The following is a 12,601-nucleotide window of genomic DNA, read 5'->3' as shown; positions in this document are numbered from 1 at the left end:
TGACGTTTTGGGTGCATTCACACTGACGAGTATTTTCGTAGATAAAGAACTTTAATTATGTTTTTTTTTTTCGGAAATCGTACTTAGTGCGAGGTGACATGGGATACCTTGACGTAATGTTTACACAGGCGATGGGGTGGGGAAAGCTGCCCATATTAGACTCGTGCAACGTCGAGATTTTCACTTGATTTTTTATTTTTCAGACATTTTTTTAACTGTGATAGGATTGCCATTAAATTTAGCGATAGATATTAACAGCTGTTTTTTTGGCCGCAAAGCCAAGAAATAATTTTAAGCTTTCTTCTGTTATTTTGGTTTTCGTTCTGTTTCAATTCTGTGATTTGGTCTAACAATTGCTTTACCTTATTTGTGAATTACTCTCTTGCTTTTGTGGTGTGGTGTTTGACATCTTGAATCTATGTGTTTTTGTCAAATGGCACAGAAGTTAACCTTTAATTGTTTTAACAAAGTACTTTAACTCGAGCTTCCAAAACGAACCGCGGTACATAAACAACTACTAACTTCACTTTGATTTGGTATCTTTTGCGGGAAAACTTTCTCCGTTCTTTTAGATTAGTAATCGGTTAGGTTCCCATGAACCCTGTCCGTTCGGGGCCCATTTTCAATATCGACGTGGTTTTTTCCACGGTCGTTCACCTATCGGTGGCCAAACTCCCGAAGAGTAAATGATCTCTGGAGAAACGCCGCGCGTGACAACAAACGTCCCAAACGAAAAACGCTCTTCGTTGTACTTGTCTTCATACGCCAGAGTAGAAATCCGACTGCGGTGCCATTAAGGGCCTGCAACTATGCATATTGTAAACAATGTTTCCTTAGATGGATTTTCTTAATGTTCTAATAGTTTCTGTTCGTCTTGTTGTTGATCGTTCTCTTTCGAACAGCTCCTGTCTATTATTTGGCGTCGTATCGACAGCTTGAAACACGCCGAGTGATCCTTTTTATGATAGCAGCCATTCGTGTGTACATTCCTATCTTCCTCTAGATCGACGATTTCATATGCCTTTTTCTGAATAGCCGGGTGCTCAACTTTCTATATTGCACTCAACTTGCATACTCAACCGCGTTCGTCCATTGAGTTATTCCCTTTCCTATCATTTTATCGCTGCGAGACAGCTACAGAATCGTATAGGCTCGATGAGATTAAACCGTTACATTTATTGAAAAGCCTCTGTCTACGATTAAGTAAGATAACTTGCAGAGCGTTCGTCTACACACTTTAAACGATCAGTTTAATTATTTGGACATTTTTAACTCGCAGTCCTAAGTTAGTCAACACGTCTAAGGTCTACCATTTGTCAGTACCAAAGAAGACGAAAGCCTTTTCTTCACGTCTTCTTAACGACGACAAAGGATGCTAATACCTAACGACGTTTCAATCATTAGTCCATCCTGGAAGGTCGTACAAATTAAAAACAATATTCTGCCATAGGTGCAAATGATGTTCAGCTATCTCATTTCTTTATAATAGTGCAGGTGAGAGCAGGTCACCGCTCAAGCGTGATATCACACATTCAAGATTATTTGAATTTCTGCAACGCTTTGAATTTTTCGAATTGGCCATTATTATCTACTAGTTATTTTTAAAAAGGTCAATCCCCGGAAAAGTTGATTCCACCTTCGCGAGGATGGTATTCAATAGTTCGATGCCCGCGAGAGGCAGCGCGTCTTTGACTGAGTCTCAACTCGTGTTGCTCGTACATTCGTCAACAGCAGTATTTCAACACATAAAATCTTGTGTTAATCCCATCGGGTAGTGACGCCCGCTGATTCGATTAAGTCAACCTACAGTTTCTAATAGCGCGCCGATATTCGTTGTCAACGGAACATTAAAACATTTATAAAAAAATTTATCCTATGATACGGGCTGGCGCTCACGTGATAAGATTGGCTAGCAAATATGACGCTGACCATACAAACTGGCAAAAATTACCAAGCCTCAAAACCGACACACTTGCCGTTAACAGGTCTTGAGAAATTTTCCTAAATAAGCGTACCCTATTGACGAGTTCGAGGTGTGTTTGGGTAACGGAGCTTGGCCCAACAAGAATCTATTCAGTTTTGCAGGAGTAAGCACTCGCTTAAATGATATGAATCCGGGCAGCGTGCAACGTAGCTTAACTTAAAGGCTGGTGCTCTCATGTCTCAGCAATGAAAACATTGTTCCAGTACTGGGTATTTGTACGAATACTCATTTGAGACGTATCTAAAATAGGAATGCTACGGTTGCCAAGGGACAGTTTCATAATCAAATCATACATGTTAGATATTCCCTATGGTCTACAATAAACAATGTACGTTCAGATCCTATGAACTGCTATTGTGCAGGTATCATAAGTTGTACAACTGCTGTTGAAGTGAAAGAAATCAATCCGCCTGACTTTTGTCAAAATATTGAGCCGGTGAGTGGGGCCTTTCGCAAGACAAAAAATTAGTCATTGAAGTCGTAGCGGCGAAGCAGCAATCATCAAAAGCGATTAGCCACCATGCAACGTCGAAGACTTCATCCGAGCAACATGCGATCTGCCTTCCTCGTCTGATAAAAGGAAGCGGGAGCCTAGGGTTATAAAAAATGGCCCTAGAGCTAAAGCAGGATCTGTTTCAATCGTTAACCATCTCTTCTTTCGGCACTCAAAACATTCTTGTTTTGTTACAGAGATTTATGACTTACACCAACATATATGAGAATATATGTTTTACTATTTATGCAATAGTAGAGAAGGATATTTTAAAGTGCGGAACAAAATATTCCAATTCCTGATTTCTCACTGGCAGTAGTTCTTTGTACATATAGAACTAATGTTATTATTTGTACGCACTCCTGCCCCTTTCTTGCCCGCGCTCTTTGTCGCGTTAAGAAGACAAGATAAACCCGTATCGCGGCTACCGATTATTATTCTCGTGTTAAAAAATCTAGTGGGACTTCCACTGCTTGTCGCAGAGAGCCAAAACCTGCTTTTCTTACGGTGCTCCTGGCACAGTGGTCTCTCTTAATACATGTTTTCTTCCACTGCCATAATGATAACAGAGCATCGTCAAAAGACAATGCACGATGTGCGTGTGCATCTGTATAGGTATTTGTTATCAACCAGCCGGCTCTTTGGTAGGTCCATCCAGTCGTCCGGTCATGAGCAGCCTTGAGTCGCTGGTGACCTCTGACCTCAGTAAGATGAACCTGCCGCAGCATCTTTACAGGTAATATTTCGCCATCTCGAAGTCTCATACAGGAACAACGTTGATCCTCTTGGCTAACGAGCTAAACTCCGTCACCGTATTTTGACATACCTAGGCATGGGAATGTTGCAATGGTGACCGGCAAGATGAACAGGCAACGCTGTTACCGGGTGTCAGCAGCGGCCAGCTGCGCAGACGACAGATGGACAAAAGACAAACAAAGACTGAAGGCGAGGAACAAGAAAAAAAAACGGGAGAAAAGTGACGAGACCCACTGATGAAAAAATGCGTGGGCAACGGAGTAGGGAACCGTCGTAGATCATTGTCGTCTGATCTGCCACTCTTCTGGACTATTTGGTATAGAAGTAGCTTTATGTCTTGAGTCACTGGCATTACTGTTATTAATTTCTATCTAGCACATGTGTTAAAAGGTGCAGAGGTTTTTTACGGATAGCGTTACTTGCGTACGTAAATGCCCTCGTCGTAGATGTTTGTTCAGCATGCTACTACATTTGATAGGCTATATATGTAGAAGTAGAAGAAGCATAAATAGTCTCACTAACTAATTAGTTATACTTTGAGACTGCGTGGTAAACTGGCCTAATTAAGGAAATGAGGAATTAATGCCCAGTGAGGCAAGAAAAAAAATAGCACTTGGTTCTTCGAAGGGGCAAAATGATTTAGGACATCATCAATGTCCATAGTAGTTTATACGAAACTATTAAAAGGTGGGTTATTGTATAAGAAGATATAAACAACAGTTTATATATATAATATTCGAACCTATAAAATGAAAAATAAAAAGCTCAAACTAATCATTAAATGTAATACAAGCATGACCTTTTAGATTAGTATTTATAATAGGATATATTACATTTGTAATAAGTAAAGAAGTACGATAAAATAACGCATCGACAACTAGCAGCTTGTCTTGGACAGCGTTTCCAGACAATTTGAACTATTTTTGTACTTGCGCTTAACTTATTGCTCTAGGAAGTTTTGGTTTGTCTACGTTGATTGTTAGTTTTGGATAGTTCACGACTTTTAAAAAATAGTTTTTCTATTTTACCGTCAAACTAACTGGTATGATACTATGTTCGATATTCTTTGCTGCCCATAATACTCAGACACAAATAGCCTATAAGTATATACATATGTATATATATATATATATATATATATATATATATATATATATAGTCTAGAGTAGATATCTAGTCTAAAGCGATTTAGGCGAAATTAAGTCCCGATCACAGATAGCCTTTCCCGTAATTTGTCGATATATAAGCATCTTTTCGAGGGCTGTGTCCGGCACTTGGTACGCGTACGGCTAACACCAGATCGTTACAACAAACTCACTAAGACAAAGCCACACAAGATCTAATCATTGGAGCAGAAGGGTCGTTTCTAAAATTCGAACGAATGGTTGTTATCAGTGTTTTAGTAACCAAACTTGGCTACCAACACGCAAGGAGTGCCGAGTAGCTGAAATCAACGGTTTCCTCAAAGACTAAAACACTTTTGCGCGCTCTGTTCTATCAACGAATTTTAAGCTTGACGCACCTACCTGCTTTTGGTTTTTTCCCGAGACTAAGATCTTCATTGCTTCAAATACTGGATATGGATAAAAACAAGGAATGATCCTAAATTCACTGGACAAATGGAAGACAATTTTTAGAGAGTCAGTCTAAATATGTAGAAGTAGTAGAACATAGACAAATATTTAGCAAAGAGTGGGTTTAATTCGGCAACAAGTGTCTAACAAAGGCATCCTAACACCATTTCCACATTTCCTGTAATAGTATGTAATAATGGTATAGCGCTGGTATGTGGCAACGGCAATGGTTACTGTGCGACCTCAAACGGTTTTGTCGACTAATATTAGTATAGTATGTAACATGCTCAGAGGGTACTGCTATTGGAAATATATTACATGCTTAAATTTACAATAGTTTACGTTTCTTCTACCGCCTTAGCGGACGTAAATTGTAGGTTCATCGACTGTCCACATACCTATAGGTCAGCTTGTACATGCAAACATATCTAGAAACGGTAACGGTGACTCGTAATCAATGTCACTTATTATAGTTAAAAACAAAATCATTTCTAACGAGGGGCTTAAAAAGGCATTGATAATCATTATGGTGTTTTAAAAAATATCATTAAACAGATCGACGATATTTTGCCATTGTTTCGTCACTACATTGTGATAAATGCATTTTTGCATCCCTCCATGGAGGGTAAATTAGCATCACTAGGAGAATTCTGCAAGGATCAAAGCACATGGCACTCTCATGATGCTTCAGGCTTTACGGCAGAGATGTTAAAAATTCCCATTTGTGTTTCTAGGCGGCTAAAGATGTAGTTGCTCCCTTATTGTCATCATGGAACACGGCGCCCATTCTGCTCCGATCGATTTTTTTCAATGGCCTGTTCGTACTCTTATCGCTTGTTGACGGCTACCTTTCGAAGTCAGTCGTTAGACAATCGGCAGCAACGTCGTCTCTCGCTCACATCAAGCAAATAGCGCCTTTTTTTTTGGCATTCGTCTGGGCTTTGGCTCAAAGGTTTACTTTTGCCTGCATTTGCTATGATCTTTTTCCACACATTATTAGCACGAACGCCATTCAATTTCCATCGCTCATGGCCAGTCGCTTGGGAAATAGCTCGAGTTCTTGTAGAGTAACTGTAGAGTTTCGCAAACGGAAATACGTTCAAGTCGAACCTTTATTCGGTCAACTCGTGTCAAAGGTCAAGTCTCCTTTCAAAGCCAGCTTTGTTCAGATTGTTTAAAATTGCTAGTAGACGTTTAGTTCTTGGCCTTCTTGCGTATCGGCCTCAAATGACAGTAGGGCCGTCCATAACGGCTCACCCCAAGCAAACATTTTGAAAATGGTGATTAGTTTTATATTCAGACAACGAGGACATTAGGCGCGTTAACACAAACATAATGAATGGCAACAGGAGAATACTCTTGCTGTCACAATATGAAGTGAATACCTGTTACCGAGCTACAGGATTCTTAGGACAAATGTGTCAAACAAACGACAACGATGTAATAACGATAGCTGCAGTGGTGCTACACTACAGATAGCGCAATGGTAACGTGATATAAACGGGTTTAATTTCTTAACCGGGCAGATCTAAGGTCCCCTTGGGAAAAGTAGTAGTGTTCTGTGCGGGTCAAATATATAAATACGTTAATAAATTTGCGAACCGATAAATAAAGTGCGCAGATTTTCGCAGAGTGCCGTGAACCGTTTTGTATGAGTTCAAGCGCACCTTGAAGACATATCATCATTGACTCTTCAGGAAAAGATGGCATCGTCGTTCGACTCTCTTTAAGGAAACTCGAAACAGCGAAGTTGATAACAGGTCTTTGCGCCTATCCAAACACTCGATAACGACATAGTTTTAAATAATGGAAAAGCTATTTCATTATCTCTTCTGGTGGCGAAAATATCCTTTCATAGACATTCCGCGTGTAATCTAATGAAACTACATGAAAATAGACCTATAAACATAGTCGTTTCGTTATTACGTGTCTAGCTGATCCATACAGTGGAAAGGCCGCGTGACATTTGCCAATAATTGTTCAAAAGCGGTACGAGGAGCAAGATTTAAGAAATGAAAAATCTCTCAAACCTTCGGAAGTAGCGAAACGCCAGGGTAACATATACAGCCAGAAATAGAAGTCGTATCGCCACGAAACTGTCTATGCAAGGACGGGGGCAGTTTTCCTTCCAGCAAACGCTTATTTTCAATATTTCCTGTGAGACTTATGAGCCAGGCAAGATATCTTCATCTTATCATCGTGAAGTTACGAAAATCCATCATGATTAACTTGTCTAGATTGCTTTTCTCATGCATGTTCAAATCAGTGTCTGGCCGGCTGTTTGGCGATGCGGTGCGTTTCTCGTCAGCAGGACCCACCTCTAATGAACAGTCGTAAGGCGTAGTACTTCACTACGCAGTGAAGTCATCATTAGGATTAGTCAACGCTATACGTGTAGCAACATCGTCGAAAGTAGGAATAAGAACATTCAGACAATATTTGCAGAACATAACAGCCTTTATTTCCCTTATCATGTCTGTTTGTCTATCCGGAAATAACACGACGTCACGTATTCACGGACTCGTTCAACGTCGACTTTCGCTTGATGTCTTCGAGATAGTAACTTCGCGGTGCTTCTCACTCAGATTCGTACAATTCATATTATCATCGCTTTCACATTTCCTACCTCGTTTTTATATTCGTTCTTCACGTTTTAGACATCCTGTCAACGACATTGCAGCAGTCAGCTCATCAGAGGAAGAAGACTGACATAACTTCACAGTCCTATCATAGTTTCCCTCAACTTTATGTTCTTAACTTGACTGAGTTAGTTACCGATATTATGTATCATCATTGTCATTATTATTAAAAAGTTAAAGCACAAAAATTCATTAGTTATATTAGTAGCAGTGATCTATGTATGAATGATCATTAGGTAAGTTTCTTTCTTCACAGTCAATTTCATTTATGACACTGTTAATGTATATATATATATATATCTATATATATATATATATATATATTGTGTATGTAAGGAGATTTATAATAATAACAAGAAAATCGCTTTATTCTTTATTGATATTATCATAAACTATTTAGAGTTATTTTTGCGTAGAAGAAAAGTAAATATACCAACCAGATTTTTCCTCATGAGCAGGACTTGATCCTGCTCGGCAAATAGGGCGCTTTTTTTATTTTTGATGGAAGCAGATTGCCTATAAAAATATAAAATTTTAAAACTTCCTTTGGGTCGCTCAAGTAATATATATGTTTCCTGATCGCGGCCAATCTATATCCAATGAAAATATCACTAACATTTTAAGCGATTCGATCGTTTTTTTTGGAAAGCGTGAAGCAAACGTCTAAATGTTAATCGTTTTAAAGTGTTATTTGGAGTATTATAATTTTTCGTCATGTCTATTTATATTGCTTTTTGTTTTTCATCCAAAAGCCTGCGTTTCCATTTTCCAAGTTTCTTTTGCTCGTTCGTACTCTTTCTCGTTTGATTCCTATGTTGTTCTCTGTAGCATTATGTCTAAGATGCCTAAACAGATATTTTCATTCTGGTTTTGTTTATTATTGATAATATTCTCGTGAAATTAGGAAGCTATAAGTTGTTTTCTGTTCATTGCTTAGCATTATTGTTATCTTTCGCGTGGTCTGTGTGTGCGCGCATGTGTGTGTGTGTGTGTGTGTATATATGGTCGTATTTGTACGAGGCCCAGCAAAACTATTCAGGAAGGACGACTAATCAGGTTGATGGAAATCATGGCCTGCGGAACTTCAGTTTTACGAAGTACGTGTTGTGTTAATGTGTCGAGGGTATTTGTCTATCCATTACGAAAGCTATACAATGATAATGCGTTGTTGCCACGTGGAAAATTATGTGCAAAAGTATAACATTCGTATTTTTCCATAATAGTTATCAATGTCATCGGTATCCATCTCTTTATCCATCTCCAATATTTTTTCTGGTTAGCCATATAATCCGTCCAAGCAATACAGTTCTTATGTCAGCACATGAACGGTGCGATGGCGCTCCTGCCGATATTTCCGGCGCTTCTCCATCATTTTGTATCGATAAACAATGACATAGCCGTTCTAATCCTATTGGACAAATCAATCGACGGATATTCTCCAAACGCGTTTCTTTTATTAGCCCTCTGGCCCTCTTGACCTTAATGGTACAATCGTCAATATAACGTGTACATGCGGTACGTGTTTACGCGACCGGTCAGTTGCCCTCGGCTTCACTCTGACTTTGGAAGATGCTTACGCAACTTTGAAAGCCAGATATCGGGAACCTGAAACGATACTGTGATGCCAGACTATCTGTATTGTCCGCTGCTTTCTAAATCGTCATACTTCGTACCACTTACCATTTGGCCAACGGCATTCAATATAGTTTTGCTTGCGCGTCCCGTTATCCGTCGTGTTGTGGCATTCGTTTCAGCTTTCCTCTTTAAACGTATTTCCATTATTACCAATATTTTCAATGTTACCATTATTTTTATCACCGTCAATGTAATTGTCATTATAGTCTAATTATCATCCTCGTTCGCATCATTATTATGATTAGTATTATCATCGGTATTGCAGTTATTACCATGGAAAGTTCAATATCGCATTAGGTATATAGTTATAACGGCACCTCTTTGCGAGAACAACAATGTTGCTATATTAGTTGTTGACAGGAAGGCTAAGTTCTAAGTAAACGATACTGTGGCTGGTTGAAGGATAGGAGGTAATCGGACTTTGTTTAGAGCTAACAACAGTGGGTCCCACAAGATTCTTCCATATTTCGATTGGAACTTGTGGTTCAACTGTTGGATGCACCCCCGTGTCAGCGATGCGTCTGGTTCTGCGGTATTGATTTCGCTTTCGAAAAAGGTTGTGATATTCGCTTGTTATCGCCTAACTAGTTTCATCGACATTGTCCATTGGTCGGCTTGTGCCACCGGCAATATGCGGTTCGGCTTTATAATCACTTATTACCTGCACCTCTATATATATATATATATATATATATATATATATATAATATGTCTGTGCCTTCGTTCCTTTGTAGACGTTAGCGGTATGTATTCACTTTTCCACCATCCATCTCCACCTGTTTACGTATATTTACTTGTGTTAGTTAGTGTTTGTTATTGATTTGTTTGTGTTAAATTTACATAACTGCACATCGATCATCACTGGATACTGGGTTCTCGAGCAGAAGCTTCGAATCTACTCTTGATCTGACATCTTCGTTGTCGAAGAGATGTTTGTTCCTCGTCTTGTCTTTTTTCATCCATTAAACGACGGCATACTGTGTAAGGTCCGGTTATGTCAAAAGGAGAGGGTCTCCGTGAGAACCCATCAAATGTCTGAGTTACGGACTCCGCATCCACGTAGAGCAATTGAATTTTTCGCTTTTTTTAGCCATTACTTTGCTTTAACTGCGTCTATATATGCTTAGTTGCAGCATGATAGCTTGGCTGTTGTCGCAGTTTGTTGTAATTATAGCTTTGTATCGGTAGAATACAAATCATAGGACACTATTTGCAGTGGGTTCAAGTTCGTTTGGTTTGTCGATGAATTATCGCCTCAGATTTGTCCTAGTCCTTTTTTGTTTGTCTCACGACTTGCGAAGATTACAATCTGTTTTTCAATGTAGTTTTGGTGGGCCATAGCGTGTACGCTGAGGCAGCAGTTTTCGCTTATTAGGCATACGTGTTCGGGTGGATGATCCTCAGTGTTATTAGTCATTGGTGCGGCGGCGCCGAAGGCAACGCGTGCAAAAAAGAGACTTGGCATCTCTTATATAGTAACGTGCCTGTGAATCCCGCGAGATAATTCACCGAAGAATGACGCTGAAGAATGAGTCGAGTTGGTTTTAATTGAACCTTTTAGATTTAAATATTGATTTCATTTGTTTTTAGTTACGATGATAAATACTATTATAATTACTAAAAGAAAAATCGGAGATGTGCTACATTGTCAAGGGCTGGAGGGAATTATCCTGTTACTATTTCCGTTTGTTATTGTTGCTTTATTTGTCGTCATTATTACTGCTGCTGGTGCTATTGATGTAGGTTGATTGTTTTGTTAGTTCGGTTTTCGCTAGGACATATTGCAACGGATAGGAAAGGACTTTGGTGTTAAAGAATTTTCTTTCATTACTTCTATGTTCATTGTTTGATAAGCTCAGAATGGACGCCAAGCGGACGTTAGCTAGGGTCGTAGACGACAAGTCACGCAAACGATGCGACGCTCATTCGATCCGACTCGATCACCAACGACACACGAAAGAATAGGTTGGCTACGCGCTTGGTGCCGTGACCAGAATCCGTAGGAATCCTGTCGGCCGTAGCAAGCCGCTCGGCACCGTCTACCGCAACGGCAGTACTTAATTATTTTCTCTTCCACCAGTACGGGTCTATCGAGTGCCTTTTTTTTTGTTTTCCTACAATAAAATGTCTTCTCCGGTAGAATCTCTGTCAACTGTTGTATATGAGTGTACTATATAGGTAATCTTTATTTTCTTCACGTCAGATTGATCAGGTAACAACGGGCACTGCAGAGTCGGCTTAAGTCGATGTTTTTTTAATGTGGTATCTGATTTTTGGCATGTTTTTTGCCTTCGTGACTGCTTTGTAGTTGATCTAGTACAGACTTATTTGTTATTTCATTGCCTAATCATTTGTTGCCTTCTGTTTTTCCCTGGGCTTCTTTGTATGAGTGGTGTCGCGGCCGCCCTGTTTTACAACGTAACCTACTTTTGTTCTATCAACTGGCTGCAGCATAACATATGCGCAGTTCATAGGGATCAATGGCCGGACCGATGCTTGCCTGCTCTTGAAACGGATTGATCGACTTAATCTGATTCTGCCGGAGTCCGTGGTCTGTTCTGACTTTCGTTTTCAAGTGTATATAAACATATCTAATATTCAATAAGTTTCCAGTTTTCTTCAGATAGTGGCCCGATGATAGCGTAATTGAGAAAAAAGCCAAAGGTGAACATGCCGAACAGCACGGGGAACACCGTCCTCGAGAAGTAGTCGATCGCCTTGGCCAGGCGCGGCTTGGACGGCAACTGCGTCGAGATGGCCTGCGGACGCCTTAGCCAGACGAACAGGGTCGCCACGGTGCGGAAACGACCGAAGCTCCGGTTCGACTCCTCGCCCGCCGGCGGATCCACGACGAACGTGGTTGTCTCCGTCTTCTGCGTGGACTCGTTACCCTAAAAACGGTTAGGAAACGAGGCAACACCAAAGGGATAACGATGACCTGAGTATAAGAAACCTTCGAAAGACTAATTCAAACGTTACCGTATTTATTCATAAAATGAGTTTCGTAGAGGTATGCTAATTCATTTTATAGTAGTATACTTTGCCGGTGCCGGATCTGATCGTCTGAAACATAGAATTTAAGGTAATATAATCACCATCTTTGTCTAGTGTCGGTGCAAGAGTAGAAATGTTCTCAAAATGTATGTATATTGCGCTTGATGCTTTTGAATGCTTGAATGCTTTTTAATTGAGTTTTAAAAACCGTCAGATCACATCTGGCCCGCCTGAATATCATTATAGCCACACTTCGTCAAGGGTTGGAACCAGCCGTCGATAGCACGTCTTTGGCCTGCGCATCTATGATTAGAGGATTCAGACGTAGAATAGATGTAGAAGAAAAAAACGCACTCAGCCATATAATACATAGTTTGTTATAACAGTTGATGTTCATACTGGTTTTCAATACCGCTTTAGTTTTACACGCAGATCTGTTATCGCAGACCCTACCGGCTATAGCGGCCAACCTTTTCTGATAGTCCCATCTCTTATCATCAAGCATCTCCTTTATGCCAACGGTAGA

The 12,601-nt window shown here is 39.9% G+C and overlaps 1 protein-coding gene across 3 annotated transcripts in view; it reads right to left on the bottom strand.

The window, feature by feature from the left end:
- Positions 1 to 7,245: 7,245 nt before the first annotated feature.
- The window catches only part of pHCl-1 (pH-sensitive chloride channel 1), a 58,125-nt gene continuing 52,769 nt past the window's right edge, over positions 7,246 to 12,601 (bottom strand). For 2 of the 3 annotated variants that reach the window (XM_022808513.2, XM_022808514.2), the window contains one exon: positions 7,246 to 11,972. In XM_022808513.2, the coding sequence (XP_022664248.1) occupies positions 11,673 to 11,972 (300 nt within the window). In that variant the 3' untranslated portion in view covers positions 7,246 to 11,672. The remainder of the gene's footprint in view (positions 11,973 to 12,601) is intronic. The other variant, XR_015329030.1, reaches the window with a different exon arrangement.

The sequence above is a fragment of the Varroa destructor genome, unplaced genomic scaffold, assembly GCF_002443255.2.
Source record: "Varroa destructor unplaced genomic scaffold, Vdes_3.0 BEIS01000005.1, whole genome shotgun sequence".
Taxonomy (NCBI): domain Eukaryota; kingdom Metazoa; phylum Arthropoda; class Arachnida; order Mesostigmata; family Varroidae; genus Varroa; species Varroa destructor.
This window is presented reverse-complemented; position numbering and strand designations above follow the sequence as displayed.